The following is a 27,188-nucleotide window of genomic DNA, read 5'->3' on the forward strand; positions in this document are numbered from 1 at the left end:
AGACCCCGCTGCTTTGCGCTCCCTCCATACTAATTGCATTTCACCCACATTTTCCCTTTTTACATGACAAGGGCACCATTGATCAGGCACTTAAAATGGGCATTGGGATATTAGGTGATCTTTACCCACAAGGTAATTTTTTGAAGCAGGCCGGGGAACGGACACCAGTACTGGAATGGTTATTATACCACCAACTCAAGGCCTCCTGCAGGGTGTTACACCCTGCTTTTCCGCTTTCCCCAGACACCTTGCACCCGCTAGAACACTTATTAGTCACACCCTCCCCCAATAAATTAGTTACCAGGCTATATGTTCATACGTCGGCACACACTCCGTGGGCGGATCCGAGGGCGTGGACAGTGAAGATCGGAACTTTCGGATCAGCCCACGGACGAGCAATGGGCGTTTTGCTGCTCACAAATGAAGAACTTATCCCCCAACTACAAGTTAAAGCTCATACACTTTAAAGTTCATCATCGCTACTATCGTACTCCTTTACAATTATTTAAGTTGAAGTTGAGAGCGGACTACAATTGTTGGAATTGCAGAAGAGAGGGTGCTGCCTTTTTACACATTGCATGGGAATGCCCTGTTGTCTTTCGCTACTGGGGGGTGGTGTGTGACATCATACAGGTCATCACAGGTCAGACCCTTGAGTGTTCTCCGCTAGTGATGCTGCTGGGATATGTGGAGCAGGCCCCACCTGAGATACGTTGTCTAACTGCAATGTTATTGGTACTCCCACGGCGAAGATTCACTTTAAACTGGGGTGCCCCTAGCTGCCCACGTGTTTATTGGTAGGAACAACTGGCGAATTACTAGGACCTCATGCCTTTGGTATCTTGCCCTAAAGACATTTGGAAGCCTTTCACGATCTGGCTTAGGACGAGGGACACCTCTGTGAACAATGCTGTTCGACCAATGCCATCTGCTGGCTCACAGGCCTCCGCCTCGTAGGGGTTTGGTTTACACTTCACATTGGTAGGTCGCTAATGAACAGATCATATGAAACCCTTTTGCTGAGCCTTTGCTTCAGGTTTTGCTACAATATCCTCAGAGGTAGTGCCCTGAATGGATTTGCGTATATGACATTTTGCCTTCCAACTTTTTGTACTTTGTAACTTGTTGTATTTTTTTTTGTCATGTCTCTACACCATCTGTGGACATTGCGAATATCTTATGTACTGACATATTTGTGGTATGGCATAAGGTGCATGTAACTGTCTCTTATTTTTCACTGCGGTCTCTTTAAAATCATGAATAAAAATGTTTTTAAAAAAAGAACGTCACTGCATGGATGAAGGACAACTTTCTGAAGTTCAACACGGAGGCAAGCCAGAAGTCCTGATTTTTGGCAGCCATACCTCCCTCTGTAACGACATCTGGTAGCTCACTAAACCCGGACCCACCTCCACACCAAAAGACAACGCCCACAACCTCGCCATCATCCTGGACAACAAACTCACCATGAAACAATAGATAAACACAGTCTCCTCTGCCTGTTTCCACACCCTTCACATGCTCTGAAGAATCTTCAATTGATTCTCCATAAGCACGAGAAAAACCCAAGCCCTAATCGCAAGCCTTCTGGACTATGGCAATGCACTGTATGCAGGAACCACCACCTAACTCATGAGAAGGCTCCAGACAATACAGAATTCAGCGGCCAGACTGATCCTCAACCTGCCCAAATGGACCAACATCACCCAGCATCTGAGGAACTACCACTGGCTCCCCGTCCAGAAAAGATTGCAATTGAAATTACTATCACACGCCTACAAAGCCCTCCACGACCAAGGACCAGCATACACGACCCACCGCCTGAACTTCCACCAATCATTCAGAAGCCTTCACTCCGCCTACCTCACCCTTGCACAGACACCATGCATCCATCATAGCCCCAGCGGAGACCGCTCCTTCTCCCACCTCTCCGCCAAGTCTTGGAACGCCCTCCCTCTCCACCTCTGAACATCACCCTTGCTGATGGACTTCAGTTAGTTACTCAAGACCTGGCTTTTTGACCAAATCCAGGCCTGGAAAACCTCACGAGTGACAAGCTACGCTCTACAAGTACTGAATGATTACTGTTGTTCTAAGCTAGAGGAAGAAATGAGGGACTTTAGCAAAGTCTGTATAGGCACGGAAAAGTATTTATATGGTTTTATATATTTTTTTAATATATGTTTGGAGTGTCGTGGAGGGGCTTGTCGTAGAGTGGAATGGCGTGTTATAGGCATGTCATGGAGTGGAGTGGCATGTCGTAGAGTGGAGTGGCGTGTCGTAGATTGGATTAGTGTGTTATAGAGTGGTGTGTTTTAGAATGAAATGACGTGTTGTAGAGTAGAGTGGTGTGGCGTGTCATACAGTGAAGTAGAGTGGTATGTCATAGAGTAGAGTGTAGGGATGTAGAGTAGAGTAGTTTGCCAAAGAGTGGAATGGCGTGTTGTACAGTTGAGTGGCGGATCATACAGTGAAGTGATGTGTCGTACAGCAGAGTGGACTGTCATGTAAAATACACTGTTGCAACATCCATGTACCGTGTGCAGACACCATGCGGTGCCTGCCACACGATGCATGGATATTTAGGGGGCACCACATGAGTAACCCAGGGCCCATAGCAGAGGGCCACAGGGGACAAGGGCCCTGCTAGGGCCCCAAAAGACCCTTTCCACCAGTCTTTTCATGGTGACAGAACCAACATGAAAAGGCTGTCGAAAGGTGCATCGTAATCTCCATGGCAGTGCTTGAGCAGGCACCGCCTCCATTTTGGAGATTACGATCCACCCGCAGCTCCAACGGGCTCCTGTAGCCTATCGGAGGCAGAGTGGATTCCCTCCTGCAGGGATTGGTTGGACCGCCTGTATTGTAACACGGGGTTGGACTGATGCCTCAGATGTTCGGCGGACCGCCACCAATGAGTTGTCGGATGGCCTTCTGCCCGACATCGTAATGAGTCCCTTGCTTTTTATTGTGACATGGGTACCCAATTAATGAAAAAAGAGAAATCTTGGTTTACCCATAGTCAGTTGTATACAATCGGAACCATGCACATGCCCAGGAAAATATCTTATATTGGGCTCCCATCTTTGGTTGAGCCCATTTGAGTATTATTCACCTACCTGAATGAGAGAAGGCAGCTATGAAGTAGCATGCGGCCATTTGCAAGGCAGTGTTTCCCAAACTGTGGGTCACAACTCACTGGTGGGTTCCTAGCCCATTTCTGATGGGATGCGAAAGAGAATAAATGAAGAGGCCATTACATTTTGTCATACATGATGTGCTACCAAAGACAGAGGTCAAATGACAGGCAAATTGCTACCTACTCTTTTAACATGGAGATGGGTGTTTACTTTTTGGCTCTGACTGCAAAGTGAGAGGAGTCTGTTATTTGAAATATGTATCAATCTTCCTGGAGGACAAGGAGTGTCAAAGGGAAGGCTGCAGGTTATCGGTGTTTGTAACAGACAAAATGTAAATACTTGTAAATGATAAGTGCACATATTTCAGAGTATACCTGCAATCTGGAAAGCAAAAATTAAACAAATGTTTTTTTGCGTTCTGAATTGTGATGGAATGTTGATAGGATCAGAAACAAATCAAGACACTTGGTGATGTACAAATAATAAATATTCACAGAAACCCGATTTCCACATATATTTGTGTGCTATATAGTTTTATCAGTGAAACGGAATGACTGTGCAAAATTAGTGGCCATTTTAATGGAAAATGTTCTGTATGTAATGGACAGTGCGCAACCACACCATGCTTTAGTAATATATATATCAATCAATCGTCATTTATAAAGCGCAGCGACCTCCATCAGAGGTGTCCCAGCACTACGCAGACTACAGTGAGAGAATAGCCAATAATACTACCCTTGCCTAAAGAGCCAGGTTTTTAGGGCACTCCTAAACTCATGTTCTGGCGTAACTGGGTTGGCAAGAGTTCCACAAATTTGCAGACCTAACCGAAAAGGACCTGCCACATTGTCGGGTCTTGGAGTATCGTGGAACAAAAATCAGTCGCTGGTAGTTGGATCTCAAAGCCCGCTCCTATCGATATGGTCTGAGCCCTTAGCTTAAGATAGCCTGGGCACATGCCGCACATTGCTCGAAAAGCAAGGGTCAGTGCCTTAATTTCGATCTTCCTAGCCACCGGGATCCAATGCAACCGTCTCAGGTGGGGGGAGATATGATGACAAAAGGGGACCCGGCGAATTAGCCTCACCTCCGTGTTCTGGACCATCCGAAGTCTATGAATTGGGCATGAACCGTGATCCTGCGGCTCTCCTCCGGCAGCAAATGTAAGAATTACCTAATGATTCTCAGCGTCCCAAAACATGCTGACGAAACCTGTCAAACATGTGCCGTAAAAGATAGATCTGTCTCCTACCTGATGCCAAGGTTTCTTGCTGAGTCCGTATGAACTCATGGGCCACCAGAGGCACGAACGGGGGGTGCCTGACTACAAAACAAGACCTCAGTCTTATCTAACTATGTCCCTAAGTCTAATTTTAAAACACACCCTTGCAAGTATTCCCAAGAAACACTTTGTTGAAATGGTAAACATTTGTAAATTAGTCTTTATTAAATGTATTCAGTTAATCCCAATAGTGTCCTATGGGAGATGGAAGACCTTGAAGTAGTGAAGCGCAAATCGAAGAGTTTTTCAGTACCAGGACGTGTAAAACTTAAAAGTACATGTCGAGCTTTTTAAATACAATGCACCCTGCCCTGGGTATGTCCAGGGCTTGCACGAAGGGCGACTTTTATGGTTTAATAAGGAAGGTTTGGGCTTGGCAAATAGTTTAGTTTGCCAGGTTGACACAGCAGTTTAAAACTGCACACAAAAGCTGCAATGGTAGGAATGAGACATGTTTAAAGTGCTACTTAAGTGCGTTGCACAATCAGTGCTGTAGCCACACCTGTACATGTAGTACCACTTTACTAGAGGCTTATAAGTAAATTATATATGCCAATTGGGTGTAAGCCAATGCTACCATGTTTAAAGAAGAGAGCACAAGCACTTTAGCACTGGTCAGCAGTGGTAAAATGCACAGAGTCCTAAGGCCAACAAAAATGAATTCAGCAAAAAATAGGAGGAGGAAGGCAAACAGTCTGGGGATGGGCCAGTGAATTGAAGGGTATAAAAAGAAATTACAAAGGCCTTGAACGCAAGTGAAGATGTACTAAGAATAGAGGACTGAGTGAACTATGAAAATCGTTTGAAAGATTACTATAAACAATTGAGACTAGCCAAGAGACAATATTGTGTAAACTGACTTAAAGAAAACAGTAACTCATCCAGAGAACTGTTCAAAATAGTAAGAGTTAGAATATCCACTGGCCCTGGATCAGTCAACTAAAGTCTCCGCTTCCTTTAGTGAGGAACTGGCTACTTTCTATGTAAACAAAATTATGAACATCTATACAACATTTGAGGATCAACCCTCCAATGGAGGAGGAATAGCTTGAAAATATCAGACCACACCTTGAAGCCTCTTCCAGCTGGAGTATGTTTGCCGATTTTTCAGTGGAGGTGACATCAGGATCCTCATTGGATCCTTGTCCACACTTCATTTATTCCCTCTTAACCACCATACTTGCACCACATGAAACAGCTCTTTTGAACAAATCCCTGCAGGGGGCAAAGTGTCCAGCAGCTTGCAAACCAGCTTTATTGGTACCATTGGCAAAGAAAACTCACGAGGACGCCTATACTCTATCAAATTATCGTCCCATCTCCATGTTGCCTTATTTGACTAAAGTATTGGAAAGATTAATCAATCGCCAATTGACCCAATATCTGGAGTGCAATAATTTGTTAGATCCCTCTCGCACATAGTTTAAAGGCTAGAAATTGTACATAGTCCACCTTATTGACGATGATGGACAGTGTTAGATCCCTAGTAGACCAAGGCAAAGCTGCTGCACTAATTCTTTTAAATCTGTTGGCAGCTCTCAACACAGCGTCTCACCAGCATTTGCTTTTAAAGATGCATGAAGGTGGTTTTCACTCTTCCACTTTGCAGTGGTTTAGTTAATTCCTGCACAATAGATCCTTTACGGTGCAGATACCCCCTTTTCGATCAAGCCCTCGTAATCTGCATTGCGGGGTGCCTCAGGGATTTTCATTAAGCTCCACTTATTGTAATATCTATTTGGCACCCTTGTCAAGCATTGTAAGGGCATGGGGCTTCGAGATTATTATGTACGCCGATAATACCCAGCTGATTATCTCCATTGATGACAAGCAGGCGGAGATTCAGGAAAATCTAAAATGATTGCCTTTCAGACGTGGCCAACTGGCTACGGACGCATTGCCTAAAACTTAATGCAGATAACACAGAAATGCTGATCTTGAGGGAGTCTGGAATGACTTGTGGTGGCTGGCTTTGCAAGACTCTGCTCCAGTACCAAAAAGGTGTTAAGGAATCTTTGATTGTTGAAACCAGTAACTAGGGTATGCGGGACCAGTTTCGGTCTTTTACGTACCCGTTGGAAATTATTTCAGTGGATTTCAGTGGCATGGAGAATGAATGTCGTCCAAGCCTTATTTGAGTAGGCTGGACTTCGAAAACGTGCTGTATGTTGGCATGGCAGAGTACCTGTTTACACGGCTCCATTATTCAGAATATGGCAGCAAAATTGGCTTTCAACAAACAGGACCTCAGCCTGTTGCAATCAGTTGCACTGGCTGCCAGTTTGAAAAAGAGCTGTATTTAAGCTAATATGCCAAAGCTCTCCATAATAATGGCCCAGCAATTTTATTGACTAGAGTCACTTTTTACAAGTCTGCTTGAAACCTTCAATCCTCTAATCAAGCCTTAATAGCTTGCAAAAGAATTATGAAATCCAAGATGGGTGGCCACAGTTTTAACTTTCTGGTAGCAACACACTGGAATAATCTTCCCCAGAATTAACGTACAGTGCCAGATTTACTAGCATTTCGGAGACCATGGAAGACCTGGTTGTACTCGCGTTAAGGTCTTGATTGGAACCAGCAAAGTATGATCTAGCGCCAGAATATCACCTTTGGGATGAGGGTGTGCCTTATAAATACCCAAAAAGTACATGCCCTGCCGAAAGGGCTAAGCCCAACAGAAGGCGTTCCTGGGTTTACCCTCTTTGTGGATCAGCTCTATTTTTGCTGTTCATAAGTCCGTTGTGAATATCTGTGACTGAAATACTTTCTTATGCATATCGTGTAGTGGCTTAATCACCTTAGTTGCCATTTAAAAATAATAAAAAAAATAATGAATAGACCATCACGTCCAGGAATTTTCTCCGTTTGCAATTGTGCGATTGACTTTCCTATCTCCTCCTCAGTGAGTTTGTCTTCGTTCTCTGACAGTCCTGGGAGGGTATTTCAACATGGTAGTCCACCCACAGCTAGATCGGACTGGATCCAGTCATCCAATCCAAAATACGATGGGAAAACTGGAAGGGTTTCCTACCGGCAATGGGTATGGCTGACCTATGTAGAACACCACACCCAAAGGAATGATGTGATTCCTATTACTCAACTGCGCATAACTCCCACTTAAGAATCAACCATTTCTTTACCTCCTGCGCATCCTTAGATCCATTTATGGAGACAGTAGCTGTGTCGGTGTCTGTAGTGTGTCTGTCTGCAGGCCTTGGTGCACGTAAATGCACATTAGCAATAGGCGAGTCTCCTTCCAATGCCCAATTACCGCTGTGGTCTATCTATACTTGTGAGGGGTAAAAATTAACTGATTTCCTGATTAGTATTGCCTCCCCTCTGAAGACTGATGTGAACCCGCAGTGGCATAGCACCCTGGTTGCCCTCTCTGGAAATTAGTGCGCCATACAAATCAATATAACATAACATGTTCCAATGAGGCGTGCTTCCTGCAGGAGACCACATCCGGTTTGGATTGTGTTGGCATCCTAGAGACAAATCCGCTCTTAATTTTGTTCAACAGCCCATTGATGTTCACATCATTAAAGTTAGTGCTTGAGTCATGCTAACTTACACTTGATTGTATGCGTGTCCCTACACAGTGGGCTCATGGGACGGTCAGATGTGTACCACTGCGTTGTCATCTCTTTGCCAGTTGTTGCCAACTGCCCGCTGTGGCCCTGTTCTCTAGGGGACCAGGAAAATCAGACCAGGCCAGTTTGCAAATCGGTCCTTCCTGCAGCCAGGTTCACAGAGGGGCTGTCTCCAGGCTCACAGTGCCTGTTGCATGAAGCCTGGCTTCCCTGCTCAGGCTGGGCCAGAGGGGCATTAGAAAGGCACATGTTTCCACACCATGTTATGTCTGAACTCCTCAGCTTCACAGGTATTGCCGGCTGCGCCTCTCCTCTGCCTCATAGCTTTGGGTGGTTTAGCATTCGACCACACTGGGACCCCTAATCAGTGCCCGCCTGCCACAGCACATCGAACCGTGCACCGCACCTCGTGACTCTCCCTTTGCTGCTCCCTGCCATCTGTGTGGGTAGGGTGCTCCCCATGGTCTTCGGTGCATGCCGCCGTTGTTTCTAAAGGGGGACCCGCTCAAGTGTCTTTCTCCTACGGGTAGTCTGTCACCTTCCTCTTTCTGACACTGGTGCCGAGCACACCTTCGTGTCATGGACACGCTCACTGCAGCTCTCTCCACTGGGGTGGCTGTCGACTAGGAATCAGTCATCAGCGTCAGAGGCTTCGTTCTTCATGACTGGACAGCCATCGAAGAATAGGATATTGACCGATTGTGCAGGTTGGGTTGAGGAGGTCAGCGAGGCATCACTGCCATCTTAGCCTGCTCGACATCTCCCCCACTGTTCGTCATCTTGCATATGGTCGCCTACTAATATGATCTTGTCTAATGTGGTCACTATTACAACACTAATATTAGTAGCTCACGATGATTTTCACTGAACATAAGTCGCTCTAATTACACAAAAGTTTGGAGACCCCTACCCTAGACTTAACAGTGACTGAAGAGGCACTTTCAGTTATAAGCCAGACATAATGGCACTGCCCGTGCTTGCAGTTTTGCTTTATTTGCTTTATCAGCAGCATGGAAACACTGGCCAGCATTGATTTTGTGTTGCTCTCCGACCTCTGTTCAACCTCTTGTATATTAGCATACATATAAAATGTAAATATGGTCCACATATTATCTGTCAAAGAATATTGATATTGATCGAATGGAATGAAGGTGCTCTTAAATCAAGTGAATTCTACATTTATCAGTATTAACGAATACCAGGAACACTGAAGTTAATTTTTGAGTCCAACATCTGTAGACCGTCAGTCTCCAAAACGCCAAGGTTGGAAATGTCAATGGTTGCTTAGACAGACACATGGATCAAAATGTAGACACACCACCACCATACTGCGTATGCCAATAATCATTATACCATGAGCAATTTTTTACCTCGACCTAGCTGGCAATTATCCTGTAGGGTGATGAAGGAACAGTTATCATAACATTGTCTTGCATGTTGGCTACAATTTGGTTATTTGAAATTGGCAGTAATGTTTAAAATTTGAGAGAGGGATTTTTTAGCAGGGGAGAAATAACCACTTTCAGCCTCAACAAAGGGAATTGTTGATAACCAGTGATAGCCCTTGTACACTTTCTGGATTTTATCTGGAGATGCGTCCAGGAGGGAAGACTGAATTTTCATTTCAACTCAATGAAGCATTCAGTTGATCTTGACCTGATGAAACAAGGAAGAAATATATCGGTTGTGTAAAAAAACAGTTTGAGGGTAGAAGGAATTGTACTTGTGGGGTTGTGCTGCTGTGTTGCTTGTCTGATGTACTCCGAGATTGGATGGGAATTACAGGCTGGCCACTTGGCCCATGGCCCTCCATGTTAATGTTTGAGAGGAAGTTTTTTTCCAAGCTGTACCTTTTATTGACAAATGGTAGTACATGAATATGTGGCCAAATATAACCCATTTGTTCACAAACTGCCCTCATCTTGAGAAAATATTGTGGATTTTCTAGTGTGTTAAATCATGCTGTTTTCTTGCAGCCAGGATGATTCATAGCGTGTTTCTTGCTTTTCAGACATTATAAAAAGCGGTGCCAAGGTCGTATGCGGAAACATGTTGGTGACCTGTGTCTCCAGGCGGGGATGCTGCAGGATGCCCTGGTACATTATCACATGGCTGTTGAGCTTCTTCGGGCTGTCAATGACTTTTTATGGCTTGGAGGTAATTTTGGGTGACAGAAATTTTTTCCAAAGGCACCAATTCTTTAAATTTCTATGTGACTAGTGCAGTACTCTTCTCCAATTCCCCCACCCAGGTTTTTCATTTAAAATAAAGTGATTTATCAAGCAGAAGGCACTAACTTCCGCAACTAGCCTAAGCCTCTTATTTTCCTTGCATACTCCAAGTCTTCACTACTAAGTTAGGGTCTTTATTCTGAACAGACAGATTGAATTTGGGACTTCCTGGCTCTTAGAAATGCTGTTTAGTCAATGCTTCCATGAGGCAAGATTTTTTCCGATGCCCTTTTCTTTTATGGTATTAATTGATAAAATGTACTTTAGTAATATGTGATATTATTCCCCCAGGAGTGGGTGTAATTGTTTGCGGGAATTAATCTGGTATCACAATTCCTTTGACGTGAAATTCTGATTTCTTCCCTCATACTTCATCATCCTCAGCTGCCCTGGAAGGATTATGCTCTGTTTCGGTCATTTCACTCTACCCTGGTGGTACAGGTGGCAAAGCTGGAGCTAGAAATGCGTCAGGAGCCCCGGTCCCTGCAGAAGCTGGAAAGAGGCACAGACCAGGTACGTGCAGTATATTGGATTGATAATAAAGTATGTAAGCTTAGGCAAAACCAATTTGAGTTTTGTTTTTAGTCCCATGTCTAGTACTAAACATCTGCAAAATCTCTACTCGCCTCTGAGGCAGCTGAAATCTGTGTCAACATTTGGATTTGCATTAAACACATACTATATCAGTCTCATTCTTCGAATCCATATTTACTCTTTAAGTCCATCCACAAAGTACTAAAGTTTGGAAACTGAGCCCTATAGACTAGTTGATCAATTTTCAAGTTTTTAACCTTAGTCTTCATGTCCTTCAACTTTCTATCCGATGCTTAACCCTCACCCCAACAACACCATTTACTCTCTCTGGTCACAACCACCCAGTGCCTCCCTGTCCCTGAACATCTCCAGTGCCTCTTCTCGAGTCATGTATTTCTATCTTCAAGCTCTCCACTATTGGTACAGCCTCCCCTAACATCACATTGACTACATCGCCCAATCCCATCACAAAATGTCCATGACTTGAGCATTCAACTAACACTTTTCAAAATGAACCAGTCATGAACTTGGTCCATGTCCTGCAACAAATAAAGACTTTTGGACTATGTTTTCATGAAGTTGTTTGATGCCACTATCGGTACAGACCTCTGCACTGCTATTCTATGTGTTGATGAAAACTCGAGTTGGAAATCGTCATTTCTTTGATGCATTTTCAGGATACTAGATTCGTAATGAATTGGTGCACGGCTACTAGGAATGACCACAGAATAGACACTTATCGTCAGCACTTCAGTGAAAGATTTACATATTCTTATGAATTGCCTCAAATTTTCTTCAGCCAAACATACATTCAAGTGCGCTTGCAAGGACACATCGTTTGTCATAAAGCTAATATATGGTAAAGCAATTAGGTAATCACTAACAGCCTGTCAAGGGAAAATCATAGCCAAAGACAAATTAATTAAATGTTGCTAAAAAAAAGACTGTGCACCTTGTAGGCAAGGTCTCTGCGGTGACTTCTCCCGCATGCAGAGCAATATAGAACACTATAGACAAATGCAATAAAGAATTTGTACATCATGTCTTTTTTATATGTGACTGTAACCTTGTGTAACCTCAATGATCCGTTTGTTTCTTTTTCTAGGTGCTCAGGAAGTTCTCATTGATCCAGGTAATCATCATTACAGCAATATGATTTAGTTGAAATGTTCCAAAATTGTGTTTTTCCCAAAATGGAGATACTCGATGCTTGTGTCCCTATGGCAAGGAGCTTCCGCCAGGTGTGTTAAGTGATACAGTGCTCCCAAATTTTGCTGATTGTCTCTGATCTAAAGTGTTAGCCTTCGTCACGGTGTAATAGCATCAGTGATTGGATTACATTTGTTCTATTAAATAGCCTGTGGTGCTTAAGGGATGATTCACATCATCATGGTAGCCTGCCTGACCCAGTATGGAGTAATCGATGGATTTCTGCCTCAGTGGTTGGAGCCTTGTTTGAAAGTGAACCCTAATCGACACATCACTGATAAAATCTAGGGATTGTCAGGTTAAAAGCCGCCTTCAGGCTTCTACCTTCATAAGTCAAGCTCAATGAGTGTGAGCTTCCTGTTTCCTAAGAGATTTCAGGATCTGTGTCACATCTTTGCAAAATAGAATCTGTATGAGTGATAGAATATCATTCAGTTGGGCAACTAGTGGGATTCTTAAAATGTGTTTTCCTTTCCTAGGTGCTCTGACGTCCAATGGAATAAATGCAGACACTAGCACCGAAATAGGGCGTGCAAAGAACTGCCTGAGCCCTGAAGATATCATTGATAAATACAAAGAGGCAATCTCCTACTACGGCAAGGTAAGACCAAGGACTGGCGAATGAAAGGGCAAATCCTGGCTTGTGCTCTCATTCTTTCATGCTATGATGCTTTGAATACAATGCTTAAATTACTTGACATTTTGTCAAGAAAATAGGGGAAATAAGTGCTTTCTTTTATTTTCTCACCTTTGCTGGTCTTTAATACTTTTCAAAAGCCTTTTTTCTATAAATATTGCTGCTCCCTTGCCCACAAACTCTTACCTGGAAGGAGCTGCTCTTCTCTTGTAGTATTTTAGTACAGATATGCACCATCTTCCTGAATGGTACACCTCATGTACCGATAAAGAATAGACATTAGAACTTTTAGGCTTTAAGACGTGCAGCATCCATTTTATTTTTAGTGTACTTGGAGTGCTTTCCTTTTTGAAGATGATGAAAGACTTAACCATTGGTGCTCCTAGAGTTTTGGGAGAATCCCTTTCCAGGGAGTAAGCAACACAAGCGAAACACACCAGTTTATTTGAGACTCTCTGTTTTGCCTTCTTAAATTACTGAACTCATATCAAGGAAGAACATGACTTAAACATTCATCATCCCATGCAGATCATACACCTCTAGGGAAATGGAATTCTAGCTACCCTGGAATGACACAAAGCAACTTATCACACATTTTATTCTCTGTTCAGAACTGAACTTTGTCGAGGCATGAATAGGTACCCAGTACCGATGAGATTAAAATGCAATGGGTAGGAAGAACGTGCATCCCTTAGAAAGATATCTGAAAGATGTTCTTTTCAGATGGCTTTACGGAAACTGCTTCCCACAAAGTCTTTAAGAAAAACCATATAATATATATTTTTTGCGTGATGTCGATGCATCCTTGTATGCTGTTTTACACTGCTGTCACACCTCACAAATGCACAACAGGAAATCTAACTTATTTCATGTAGAGCTCTCCCTAGGAAATGAACACTGAGTTCAATCAAAAGCATGCTGTCAAACTGGCCCGGTGCGGTGAACTGAAAAGAAGTTCTGCTTAAGCTTGACCACTGGGGAATTCTTTCCCATGCTCTGCTGCTCATGGACCATAGAGACCTCTAGGATAATTATTGTATTTTGGAGTTCCCTGTGGTGCATCAACCTGCAGGTGGTTACCTGGCATGCAGTTCAGTAATGGTACTCCTGTGCGGTTTACGAAAGGTGCACTATGCAGTCATCTGAGAGTTTTTCATAATTTTGAGACCGAAACAGTTGCAATCCTCAAATTTCATTGACCGCTAATGGATCAAGGTTAGATACATATAGGCCCTGAGGTACAAATATCCATCCACAAACCACGCTGTGCAATTAGCTCACCAACTGGTTTGTAAATGGTAATGCAGTTTACGATGTGACTTGTATATTAAAAGGTCATGTCACACATTGTACATTCTAGGGGGGAGGATGGATGCAAACCAACCTCCCAAACAAATATTAATAGGTAGGTCGCCATTAGGTAATCACTTGTGAATGGCTTCACAAGCATGGTTGCTGGCCTGCAAGGGAAAGCAGACCATCATCCTTGTATTGGCTTTTCCAAACAGTAGACTTTTTCTTTTGAAGCAATCAGTGTTTATTGAATGGATCAGTGCTGCTTTTACAAAATAAATGTTCTACATTTGGGAATACACCAGGGAACCATCACTACCTGCTCCTCCCAAGGCTACCGTACACAATTTCCAAAAGGGTAAGCTGTCGGAGCAGGACAGCTTTCCCTTTCCAAATCAGACAACCATCCCCTTTGAGGTATGTAATTATTGGTTTATGACCGTGAATGTGGTCTCAAAGCATTAATACATTGCATTGCATCTCCCAAATAGGATGGGGTGTCCCTTTCATTGACAAATCCCCGCCTACAAGTCAGAAAGACTTTTCTGGCTCATAAAATGGGGTTTGTACATGATAAAAAACGCTCTGATGTGGTCACAGAGCCTGTTTTTTGTGTGATTCGCAAGCGTTGTGATTGCAAAGAATTACCTACATGAGGCTATTAGTTCAGTCCTTCATGTGAGATCTAATCACCAAATGAACAGTGCCACTCTGTATTACATGCCAACATTGGCTCACTTCTTGTTTAATACAGTTATTGTGACTAAGGCTGCCACTGTTCAGTTCTTGGGTGAAGGCTGCAAATTATTGTTAAGAAATGTTTTGAAAAAACTCCTTTCTGAACCTCATTAGCTGAGGAAATAGTTTGCTCCAACCACCTACTCAATATACTCACCTACTCTATATGTGTATATATATATATATATATATAACCAACCAACTATTTATAATCAATAGGTTTCCATTGTAAATGTCGGACAAAAATGCGACTATGTCTGTATTAAATGTCGGGCTTTTGACAAGACGTTCACATTAAGAACAATTCCACCCGCTGCGGGTGATGAGAATGTCATGCTAGACTTCTCAAGAAGACACGAGGGCCAGTGACGTCAGTTGAACATGTTCAGTTATGATAAGTCTTGTTTCTGAAGGGTTTGATCTGTCCAAGACATCTAGACATAACCACCAGATGCCCATCAAACTATATCATTACTTGCTGAATTAGCGAAAAGGGGGAATTGAAGTCAAAATGTCTACTCTTGGTTTGCTATCAGAGTTGTTACTTCTTCAGTAGTGAAAAAGTCAATTTGCTGCATCTGTTACACTGTAACTTTTGTTATTCAACAGTACAAGAATGCTGGAGTGATCGAGCTGGAAGCTTGTGTTAAAGCCGTGAGGGTTCTAGCGATACAAAAGAGAAGCATGGAGGCTTCGGAGTTCTTGCAGAACGCAGTTTACATCAACCTCCGACAGGTAAGTGTGCAACACATACCAGCCTTTCTCAAGCAGTGGAAGATAAACAACTCTCTTGGTTCACGCGTGTCTCTCTTCAGTATGATCATTCAATTCCTCAGGCCCTTTTCTATAGTACTGTAGTATCCCCTCAGTGTCACTCCTGCTCAGCAGGGAACCCATCCTTGAATACTGGATGCATACATAAGGTAAATGGCAATTAGAACCTTTCCACACTCATTTTTAATCTTTACAAAGTTTGATTTTGCAGAGCTTGAAACAAAAAGATACAAAAAGAATGTTTCAGTGAATTTTCTTCTGCACATACAAACCTTGATTTTAGGTACATACTCATGTAAGCAAAACTAACCCAGGAAGCTCTTGCCATTAGTTTTAAGCAGCTCATCAAGGTCTAAATTCATGCAGTTTCAAAGGTCTGGCTAGTTATTGTTTTTGGTGCATAACTAGGTGTCAGTGAGACTCATTCACAGGTGAGACAATAGCAAAGAACATTCGGTGGTTGTGCGCTCGTGCACATATATCACTCTTGCAACATTTTTGGAAGCAAGTAGCATGTCTACAGTGTATTGTCAGTAAGTAGATGTGCAAAAGACACTTTAATTGGATATTACAGAACTTAATGTTTATATCAGACATCTTTTCTAATACTATGTCAAGAAACACTAATCACTATGTTGTAAAAGTGATATGTATAAATCCACCAACCTTAATGAGTTAAAGGGATTTAAGCTACATCCCTTTGAGAGACAGACATAAATAATGCCTCTGGTCCTTGTGTAGTCGCCCCTGTAGTCAAGGGAAGAGCAGGCAGGGGGCGCAGCGAGCAGGCATGTGTAAGATGTGTCCATGAGTGGAAATGATACAACCCTGCCAAGTCTTACTCATTGAGGGTTAGAGAAACTCATTCTTTGTACTTGCATGCATTAACGCAACAGTTCAGATGTCTCATGGAAATTCGAGAATTATGTGTTCTTTAAAAATCCTGTTTTTCGGTCCTTGAACGTTTTCTTCCTCGCCGTGGTGCAGATAGCCAAACAGAAAAAAGTTTACATCTGTGTATCTGATAGGCAGGGCCATTGGAATTATGTGACAGTGAGCAGATTTTCGCATACTTGTAGATTTGCTGAATTTGCATAATCTGCAGATTTGACAAAAAAATTGTTTTTAGCTCAAACGGTTCAAATATTCAAAAATTTACCCTCGCCTGCCTCATTATTTGACCTTTCCCAGCATAATAATTCCAGTGGCCCTGCTGATAGGTCATCCCCGCTGAGCGCCTCATATCCTGCTCACGGCGCTGTGTGATTGGTTGAGTTTGGCTAGGCCTGCCTTACACGTGTGCTCTAACATGCTGTTGCTGTGCTTGTATGGCGAATGTGGCCTCAGGGAGTTCAGACCTCTGTGAGGACCGAAGGCAGACCGAGTGAGGAGAGCACCTGGCTGCTGACCACAGCGCCCCTTTTCACTGCTACCCGTCACCACTGGCGGGCCCCATAACTAGTGCAGTGCGTCATACACACTTACTTGTCTTTCAACCTCTGCACATGAGTCTAAGCCCGCTGTTGTCGGCAAAATGAGACGGTCAGAGAGAGAAAACTGTAAAACTCTGGGAGTCACAAAATGAAACAGAAAATAGTAGGAAAACATATCACAGATACAACGCAGCGGGTGCCCCATGAGTTAATGTTAATGTTAATTGGAAATTTATTGAGCGCTCGTACGCCCGGAGGCTTCATGGCGCTATAGAAAATGAACTAAGCAGGCAGACAATAGAAGGAACTGTGCTATCAATAGTGAGCTTGAGTGAAAAGCCAGGTTTTCAGAGAGTGTCTGAAACTGAGGATGTTATCGTTGAGTTTTATATGGAGGGGGAGAGAGTTCCAAAGACCTGCAGCAAGGTGGTCGAAACAACTGCCTCCAAGGCGTTTCCTTTTAAATGGGGGTACGATCAGAAGTGATTTATAGGTCGAACGGAGATGACGGGAAGGGCAGTATTTTTTGAATAGATCTCTGATGAATAAAGGGCCAGAGTCATTCAGAGACCTGAACAGTATGCACCCGGCCTTGAAGGCCACACGCTGCTCAACTGGCAACCAGTGAAGCTGTTTAAGGCCAGGTCTAATAGATTGCCTCCTAGGTATATTCAAAAGAAGCCTGGCGGCTTGGTTCTGAACAAGCTGGAGACGTTTGAGCTCTCCAATTTGTAGGCCAAGATAGAGGCTGTTAGAAAAGTCAAGCCTGGACAGAACCAAGGAGATGACAATCTGTGCGAGGGCTGCTGAGGAAAAAAAACGAGCGATTTTTTTTATTTTCTTCAGTTGGAAGATACTGGAGGATACCACCGCTCCAACCTGTCTTTTTAGCGAGAGATCCTCGCTAATAAGGATACCTAGTAGACTGGGGAAGATATTTCCTTTGATGTCATCATTCCTCATCTGCACTAAGTTACTATCTGGTGACATCAGAAACAAGGGTTAGTGTGGCAACGATGACCAAGCAGTTTGAACTTCCAATCGGACCTAATTGTAGGATTATGCACACAAATAGAAGGGGGACTTTGTGTTAATGATCGCTGTGATCTAAGGTTGGTGGGGAACGCTGAAGCATTTTAAAACTGCCCTCACACACAGAAACCTGTGTCATGCTTCATCATAGGGCTGCTAACACACCTTTGTGCAGACCAACGCTGGAGGTGGAGCAAAAGGGAGGGGGGAGACAATACAACACGTAAGTAGAAACAGTATGGGATCACAAGTGAACATAGGTGCAGAAACAATAAATGAAAACTAGCTATGGGAAATCCCAAATCCAGACTGTGTCTGAACTGGGGTGGCATAGTGAGCTAAAGAAACGATGATGGATTCAACTCAGATCTGTGACTGGGGGTGAGTGTCTGAAAAGTTTCAGCGCTCCGTTCATCATCTCCTTGTGTTTGCTTTGTTTGCCCTAAGTTGGTCCCTTCCTCACTTTGCAGTAGTAATCTCTTACTGAGTAAAGACATCACACCAAGCCAAGTGAGAGCCAAGCAATCATTCTCACAGATTTCTCTCGCTCAGCATGTGCCCTGGTAACATATATTCTATAGTTTTATTGCTGCAGGCATTCCTCCATATTGAATCATTTCTCCATTTCATCTAGAATGCATTCCCTACCCTCTGGGGTCACCTCTATGGCATGGGCGAGTTCATCAAGATCCGCTTCCTGACATTTAATGTTATAGTGTAACTGGGGGCGTACCCCAATCTTGTTAGAGAGGCAGTAACACCGTATCACCACCTTCATGGCCTCCCGTTCCATCCCCACTGACGAGACCAAACCTGTGTTATCAAGCCAATAACGGGCAATTTGATCACCCAGAGACGCCAGAAAGGCCTGGTTGCCAAGCAGGGTCGGGTCTAGGTGCCAAGTGGGGACACTTGGACTATGTGAGGACCATCTAAAGGAACACAGCAGGGAGGAATGGTGGAAATGCGTTCTCGCCAAATACTCTACATCTAACACTCTTTCACACATCCCTGTGCAGATTAAGATTCCATCTAGTCTCCCTTCCAAGTAATGTAATCTAGAGCAGTAGGAATACACCCGTGCTTCTGGGTTCCACACCCTCCAGCAATCATTGAAGGCCCACTGCGCAGCCCAGGCATGGAAAGCCTCCGCCAAACTATGCGCTGGTGCAGTGCGTAGTGGGGGATTTGATCTATCCAAGTCAAGGTCTGCTACACAACTAAAGTCACCTCCCACTATACATAAATAAGGAAGCATCAGTGGGAGGAGAGGGGTCAAGCTGAACAGGAAAGCCAACTGGTACACATTCGGGGCATATACATTCAACAGCGCAACATCTCTACAATCCAGTCAGCCCAGAACCAACACATAACAATCAGGGTCAATTACTGCCCTTTGCAATTGAAAGGGCACTTCAGGTCTAATCCATACCAAGGCTCCCCATGGAAAAGTGGAATGAGTAATGTTATATAGCTGCCCCCTTCACAGCTTATCAAGGGCTCGACCCTCGGTTTCAGTCAGATGGGTTTCTTTAAAAATGCAACCTGCGCCCCTCTATGCTTTAAGTGCGCCTTGACATTATAATGTTTGGAGGGAGTTAATAGGCCCTGCACATTCCAAGTAATCAATCTAATCTGGTCCGCCAATTAGCCAGTACCATTCATAGACCTGTGGGTCACTCCACACTGCGCCCACCAATTGATCTGAGCCACTTTCATCAGTCACACAGCTCAACTCCCTCTGCCATACAGACCCCACTAAAAGAGAGCAAAATATAAAACGGATAAGTAAACTCAAACAACAATATCCCAATACCCCCCCACCCAAAATGTGATATAGAGACATCCTGTCCAAACAATGGATGGTGAAAAGCTCACCAACCAGCTAACTAAAGCCCAACAAAGGAGCTAACTAGTTCTATAACTGAATGATGTAGTCGAGGAAAGGAGAACAGTATAACAGGACACTCAGTACAAACCCCCTGTCCAGCTCCCCACAGCCCATAAAAATGACTATACTAGAGAAATCGATATTACTGTAAGAATTGCTGTCACCTAACACCCTACCACAGTCAAGGTAGTGAGCTCATTATCAGCTATCGACACCAAGCCAAGTGTCCAATGAGGTTGTCTGCTGTGCCCGGGGTAACCCCTGGAAATATGTCTCAGCACCACTGAGTCTTCCGAGCTAATGGTAGAGCTTCGACGGACAGATGATGCACACCGTGAGGAGCCTTCACTAGCCCCTATAGACGCAGCAGTCTCCACTGCCCTCATCCATTCTAGTGTCACCTGTGATCAAGTAGGCCTGTGTGCCCCTCTGCAGCAAGAACACTGCCGCCGCTGGAGTGGTAGTCTCCATTGTTCTGCCAGTTCTGGTTTTACAATGTCTTTTTCATGCAACTCCGTCTATTCCAATGCTGCAGCGGAGGGGCGTGGCAGACGTGGAGTTGAAGCTCCGTCGGCCATCCTGCGAATCCGGGCCCCCAGGGGCATGTAACGCAGCTGCACTTGTGCGAATGCCCTAGCAAGTATGCCCAAACATGGCCTGTAAGAAAACCGATGCCTTTTGAGGGACGGAATGTGATTAGTGAGAGCTGGACCCCGGGGTGAGGAGGCGGTGTCTGGCTGCGGCCTGCTTTGAGCTTGTGTTGACGCCACTGAAGAGAAGCTATGGAATATGTGCACCCTGCCCGCGTCCTGGAAGCTGGCCTGAGACGTTCATAGGATCAGTGCATGAAAGGAAGAGCTGCTGCTCCTGTGTGGGTCTTCCGCCCGTCGGATATACTCGGGTCAGAAGAATCAGTGGACAGCCGGCCGAGGCCTGAGTGGGGTGGCACTGCAGTGAGGTGCTGCTCTGGCACCGGAACAGAGCTGATGAGTGGTGCGGGCCAGCGATCTGCGGCGGTGTGCACCGGCAAGGTGGGTGCAGCTCAATATATACTTGAGGCGCTGGTGCAGGCTTGCCTCATCTCTGTGCTTTGCCTGTGGGGTCCAGCGGACTGCTTAGTGCGTGGGTGCAGAGAGAGACTGCCTATACCCTTGCGCTCCCTCCACGCCAGGGCATAGGCCATTGTGTGGCTGAAGACAAGATATCTGAAAGGTTGGGCTGAGGCGAGAGGGAGCACGAAGAAGTGGCGCTTGCCGGTAGGCAAGAGGTGGCAGGAGATTGGTTCCCGGCCTTAGCAGGTGGGCCGTCCGGCTTACCTGATTCTGGTCTCTGCCAGCTGTTATCCGCGGTTGGGGCTGTGGTGCTGCGGGCCCTCAACTGAGCCTGCATAGCTGGACAAAGGGGACAGCCCCCTACTTGGTGGTTACCAGCAGTGTTCATGCTGGTGTGTTACGACTGGACCGGTGGGCGGGCCCGACACCTCAATGAGAGAAGATATGGCTCGAAAAGACCCAAAACAGCGTAAGCCGCCCTTCAATGCTATAAAAAAAAAGTCAATGTTATCTTGTGCTGAGACTGCGGCCTCTGGGCTAGCTGGGGAAGTGGCGCTGTTGAGTGCAGAAGTGCTTCTGACAGAACTGCGAAGTGGCTTCAAAGCGCTAGATGGTAGATTTGATCCACTCGACAAAAGATTAGACAAGATGCATGAGCACCTGGACAGCCATGAGAAGACATTAGTTGTGGCAGAGAGCAGAGTGGCAGACCTGGAGGATGGGGCGGCTCAAACGGCAAAAAGGGTGGAAAAATTTGAGAAAGAAGTCAAGACGCTAGCTATGAAGAGCAAAGACTCGGAAGCGAGGGGCAGGAGAAATAATATACACATCCTTGGGGTACCAGAGTCCACAAACCGCGGACGCATGGACCAGTTTGTTGAGCGGTTGCTGACTGAATTGTTCAGCGCAGAATCCTTCACTTCTGCATTCGTGTGGGACGCGCTCATCGGGCTTTTGGACCGTATCCTAATCCGGACCTTCCGTCCCGGCCAATCATTGCAAGACTGTTAAACTTCAGAGACCGTGAAACCGCCCTGAGATTGGCGAGGTAAAAAGGTCCATTAACTTGGCAAGGATCTGCATTATCCTTAATCCCAGACTTCACCATAGTAGTGCAGGGGGCTCGACGAAAGTATGCAGGTGTGAAGGCAACGCTACGCAATCTTGGTTTACGCTAAGGAATGATCTACAGCTGTGGGTGGATGTCAACGGAAAAGTGATTGATAACTCATGGTTGCCTACTACGTCACGACCATTAGTAAAGCGCATGTTGCAATGGTATGGACTATATACATTTGGGGATGCCTTCCCAGGGGTCACATATTTTCGCGCACCGAGGGCACCAGTTTCGTAGATGCCCCGCATCTAGACCATTTCGTATTAGCCAGACTCCAGAATGCAATATGGGCCCTATGCCTTCTTATCCACTAGAGCCTGACACCTTCACGCTGCTTATATCAGACAGTGAGGGGGACAGGCTAATCTCGAAATTGTATTGCGCTGTCTGGAGGTAATGCCCACGCATGACGCCAAAGTAAGAACTATATGGACAACAGACCTGGGACACCCACTCACAGATTAGATGTGGCAGGAATGCTGCAAATTCACCTGCACAGTGTCCTGCAATCACAGTCATAAACGTTTACATTACAAATACTTACGTAGGATCTACATGACACCGGTAAAGATGGCACGCATAGAACCATCCCGCATGGCACAATGCCCTAAATGCCAGGCCCCAGCAGCAGACTTTATTCACATGACGTTGGCATGCAGTAGGATAGCAGAATATTGGGAACAAAGTTTTCGTGCACTACAACACATGACTAGTTTACAGATTGGGCAGTCTCCTTTACTGGCCCTGTTGGGGGTATGCTGCGGACATTCCCAAGGCGATGCGCAGGTATGTTGGAATTGCTTTGCTCATGGCAAAGAGAGAGTTGACCATACACTGGGGTTAGTAGAGCATGCCAATGGTAGCACAGTGGCTTAAAAGTTTGACGTACTGTGATACCAATAGTGAACTATATGCCAAGGTGCAACCCCCCACCACCCCCTACGTCAAGACCCAGAGACATTTGGCAACCTCTGAGAGACTATTTGCGTAGCAGGGCTTGTGAGGAGGGTGTCCAGTAATCACGGTGGAACATTGGATCAAAGGTGGGAGGGGCAAGGATGCACGTAAATGCATGGGGTGGGAAATGTAATGCAAGAATAGATGAGCACATCAGATTTATCTTAATGTTGGGAATCTGATTAAGAGTTGCATTATATGTTACCTATTACGACAACTGAATGCACTGTTACGTAATATGGCAACTATTGTTGCGAGCATCATACTGCTGACATTACTTTAGAAGGGAGAGAATACTGTTGTACTGTCAATGTAAAGTTAAGAGCTGTAAAACAATAAACAAAAGTTTTTTTTTAAATCCAATGCTGCAGCTGGTTCTGTGTAGAATTGTTCCTGATCACCTCTAAATCCTCAACCATGCCGGAAACAACAAAGAGCAGAGCATCCCAGTTTGTGCAGCTTCCTCTTAACTGGAAGGAACAAGGCCCTCTGGGTATGGACCTGGAGGGTGAAGTCTGGGTACATTGTTAACCACAAAGGTGCCATGATTAAGGGTCCATGATTACGGGCCTGCTGCAGCAGATGGTCTCTGTACCGAAAATATAGAAGGTGGTCCACTATAGTGAGGTGGATTTGCAGGCACCGCATGAACCTGTTCCAGGGCACAGAACTTAGGCCACCACCTCCTGGAGCCAAGTTTCCAGTAAGCCCAGCATAGAGCCACCCTCAATTTCCTTCGATAGCCCCAGAACCTGGATGTTGTTCTGGCAGGCTCTCCCCTCTTGATCATTCAGCCTAGCAGCCAACCTTTGTGTATGGGCCTTTAGTTCTCTGAGGCGACGTTACGTGTTTTAGGCTGCAGGTGCTAACGTCTGCAGAGAGAACTCTAAAGCGGTGACGCTCTCAGATAATTTTCTGGAGTCCTCTCGGATTTGACCCAGTTCCACTGCAATTAAAAATATCTGACCCTCCAGACAGCCCCAGGGGCATCGATCACGGGCAGGAATTTGTCAAAATTACGGTCAGTGTGAGCGGTATCAATCGCGCCCTGCTTGATCCACCTTTTGGGAGGTGCCGGCCAAAATAGCCTCCTTGGCTCGCTGAGGTCGACCCATGGCAGCTTTGGACACACAGGGGGCAACTGCAAGAGAATAACAGCAGTGATCGTCAACAGTATCAGGGCCCTGAGATATCGGCCAACCAGTCACAATCATCCAACAGAGGATCTTTAATGGCAGTGGTAGTGAGGGAAGCCCTAGCAGCAACAAGTGGAGGCTGGGGTTAGCTACGGAGTTGTCTACTATCCAGTTTCCCAAGACCTCAGGTGACCGGTTTATCCTCTCTACCCAGACACCAGTAGTGCAATGCGAGAGAGCGGGGTATGAGCTGAAGTAGAAAGAACCCTTCGAGCAACAAGTGTTCAGAGGGACACGAGTAGGGATCGTAAGAGTGCTGTGCCATCTTCTTCCCGGCCCTCGCAATTGTCACAGGCTGCCATCTTGAGAGCGGGCGGCGCCGCAGCGGAGCAGGTTCCGTCGTCTCCCACAGCAATCAATCAGTCAATTATTTGTAGAGCGCACTAATCGCCCGTGAGGTCGCACTTAGCGGGGTGGGGATGCAGCTACTACTCGAACAGCCAGGTCTTGAGAAGTCTCCTGAAGGTCAGCAGGTCCTGGGTCTGTCGCAGCTGTGTGGGGAGGGTGTTCCATGTCTTGGCAGCGAGGTAGGAGAAGGATCTGCCACCGATGGAGGTCCTGTGGATGCGTGGGACAGTGGCGAAGACGAGAACGGTGGAGCGAAGCTGGTTTTTCGGGGTGTAGAAGGTGAGACGCTTGTTGAGGTATGCTGGTCCGGCGTTGTGTAGTGCTTTGTGGGTGAGGAGCTTGAAGGTGATCCTCTTCTTGACTGGGAGCCAGTGCAGGTCTTTCAGGGGGGCAGTGATGTGGGTGTGGCGTGGAAGGTCGAGGATGAGGCATGTAGAGGCGTTTTGTTTGTGTTGGAGCCTCTTCTAGAGTTTGATTGTGGTCCCTGCGTAGAGGGCGTTGCAGTAGTCTAGTCTGCTGCTCACGAGGGCATGTGTGACCGTCCTGCTGGTTCCGGTGGGGATCCATCTGTAGATCTTGCAGCGCATGCGGAGGGTGTTGAAGCAGGAGGAGGAGAAGATGGCATTGACTTGCTGGGTCATTGAGAGCGATGAGTCCAGAATGCTGGTCAGTCCTCTGCAGGCCCTGCTGTGTTCACAGCAGACTAGGGGCATGCCGCTGGGCCTAGCAGGTGTGTGCTGTGGCTCCAAGATGCCAGGAGTTCACAGTCCGCAAAGAACTCGCACCATCCACATCCTCATGGCATGGTGGGTAGCTCCGCCTCACCAACCTAAGCAAAACCAAAGGGGATGATGGACGGAGTGTTGAACAATGCAAGCACTCACCCCCAGTCAACTGATCTGGGTTTATTCCATCATCATTCTTTAGCTCACTCCGCCACCCCAGTTCAGACACAGCCGTATGCAAATCAGTCTGACCCTGGGCCTCATGGGAACAGTCCAGCCCGAACTGCCAAGCCATGTCCTCCCAGGACCGGAAACAAACATTGTGGAACCGGTTTCTGGCTAATCAGCCAGGCTAGCATGAATCCAGTGGCAAAGTGAGCAAGGGACCCACGTCTGGGCATACCCTGCCAACTTAGGGCGAACAAAGCATAACCAAAGGGGATGATGGACGGAGTGTTGAACAATGCAAGCACTCACCCCCAGTCAACTGATCTGGGTTTATTCCATCATCATTCTTTAGCTCGCTCTGCCACCCCAGTTCAGACATGGCCATATGCAAATCAGTCTGACCCTGTGCCTCATGGGAAAAGTCCAGCCCGAACTGCCAAGCAATGTCTTCCCTGGACCGGAAACAAGCATCCTGGGACCGGTTTCGGGTTCATAACCCTCATCAGCCAGGCTATCTTGAATCCAGTGGCAAAGTGAGAAAGGAACAATTGATGGGCAGAATGCTGGACAATGCAAGCATTCACCCCAGTCACAAGGATCTGGGTTTAATCCATCATTCTTTTGCTCATCAGTTTGGGCTGGACTGTTCCCATTGGGCGCAGAGTCAAGACTGATTTGCATATGGCTGAGTTCAAACTGGAATGGCATGGTGAGCAAAAAAAAAGATGGATTTTGGCCCAGATCTCTGTACTGGGGTGAATGTATGACATTGTTCTGCATTCTGTCCATCAATAGTTATTTTTGCATTTGTCACCAACCTAAAACACAGTTGTAGGGGATAGGTAGCTACATATGCTGCACATGAGATTCAAAGGGGCAGCTTAATTCGCTCCTTCGGAGATGTGGGTAAGGACGAGATGCAGGGAAGGAAAAGCCATGGGAGCAGTTGCAGAGACACTTCTATGAACCAGGGGAAAGCTAATCTCAGTGCCCTATAGCTGTGACTGAGTTTCCATGCGCTGCCAGCGCTGTTAGTTTAATTGGCTGGAAGCACACAGAGTGTCGAGGCATCATAATGTATGGCACATCAAGGTCAGAAACATTATTATTGGATAGCACCATGTGGAGGTTTTATTTCTTTGCTCACGTTACTTTTCTCTTTGCCTTTTTTGTGGTGTCTGTGGCTATATTAGTGATGTGAAGGTTAAATAAGAAATAAATATGGTTAATTTCATGTTTAAGTCCACTTGGTACTTTTTTTTTGCAAAAACGGTTTTTATTGGCAATCAGGTGGAAAGATACATTACAGGATAAAGCAATGCAGGCATCAGGTAACGATGCGATAAAACGGCACAGCTCCAACAAGACACCTTTTATGATGAACAGTCCCCAACTAATCCCCCCCTCTCCCATATTCCCCCCCCCCTGTAGCCAGTGTGTCGTGCTCTCCCCTTCCAGTCGATGACGTGTTAACAGCACTCGTCCTAAATAAGGCCCACAGTGGAGGGTAAGAGGCCCCCCTCAACGGAGAGTCCCGCCCCCCAGATCAGTCAGCAGTGAGTGTAATTAGTGTGTGCACCTTGGGGAGTGTAGAGAATCCCAAGTTCGGTGCCCTCACCTCGGGGTCCCCCCCTCATCCTCGCTCTGGTCGCCATCCGGCAATTGGAGCGCTACCACCAGGGCCTCCCACGCCCTGGCCACCTCCAGCGCATTGTCATTGTCAAGACTCCTAGCCTGTCGCAGCCGCAATGTACTCTCCGCTTTCGCCCAGCGCTCTAGTGTGGTCTTCCAGCGCAGGTAGCTGGGGCCTTGAATTGACTTCCAATGCATGGAGA

At 45.8% G+C, this 27,188-nt stretch overlaps 1 protein-coding gene across 1 annotated transcript in view; it reads left to right on the forward strand.

The window, feature by feature from the left end:
- TRAPPC9 (trafficking protein particle complex subunit 9) overlaps positions 1-27,188 on the forward strand; it is a 2,424,721-nt gene that overhangs the window by 135,893 nt on the left and 2,261,640 nt on the right. Inside the window, exons 3-7 of the mRNA XM_078686702.1 lie at positions 10,030-10,175; positions 10,634-10,762; positions 11,889-11,915; positions 12,472-12,593; positions 15,270-15,395. Of these exons, the coding sequence (XP_078542828.1) occupies positions 10,030-10,175; positions 10,634-10,762; positions 11,889-11,915; positions 12,472-12,593; positions 15,270-15,395 (550 nt within the window). The remainder of the gene's footprint in view (positions 1-10,029; positions 10,176-10,633; positions 10,763-11,888; positions 11,916-12,471; positions 12,594-15,269; positions 15,396-27,188) is intronic.

Source organism: Lissotriton helveticus, chromosome 4_1 (genome assembly GCF_964261635.1).
Source record: "Lissotriton helveticus chromosome 4_1, aLisHel1.1, whole genome shotgun sequence".
In the NCBI taxonomy this organism is placed as follows: domain Eukaryota; kingdom Metazoa; phylum Chordata; class Amphibia; order Caudata; family Salamandridae; genus Lissotriton; species Lissotriton helveticus.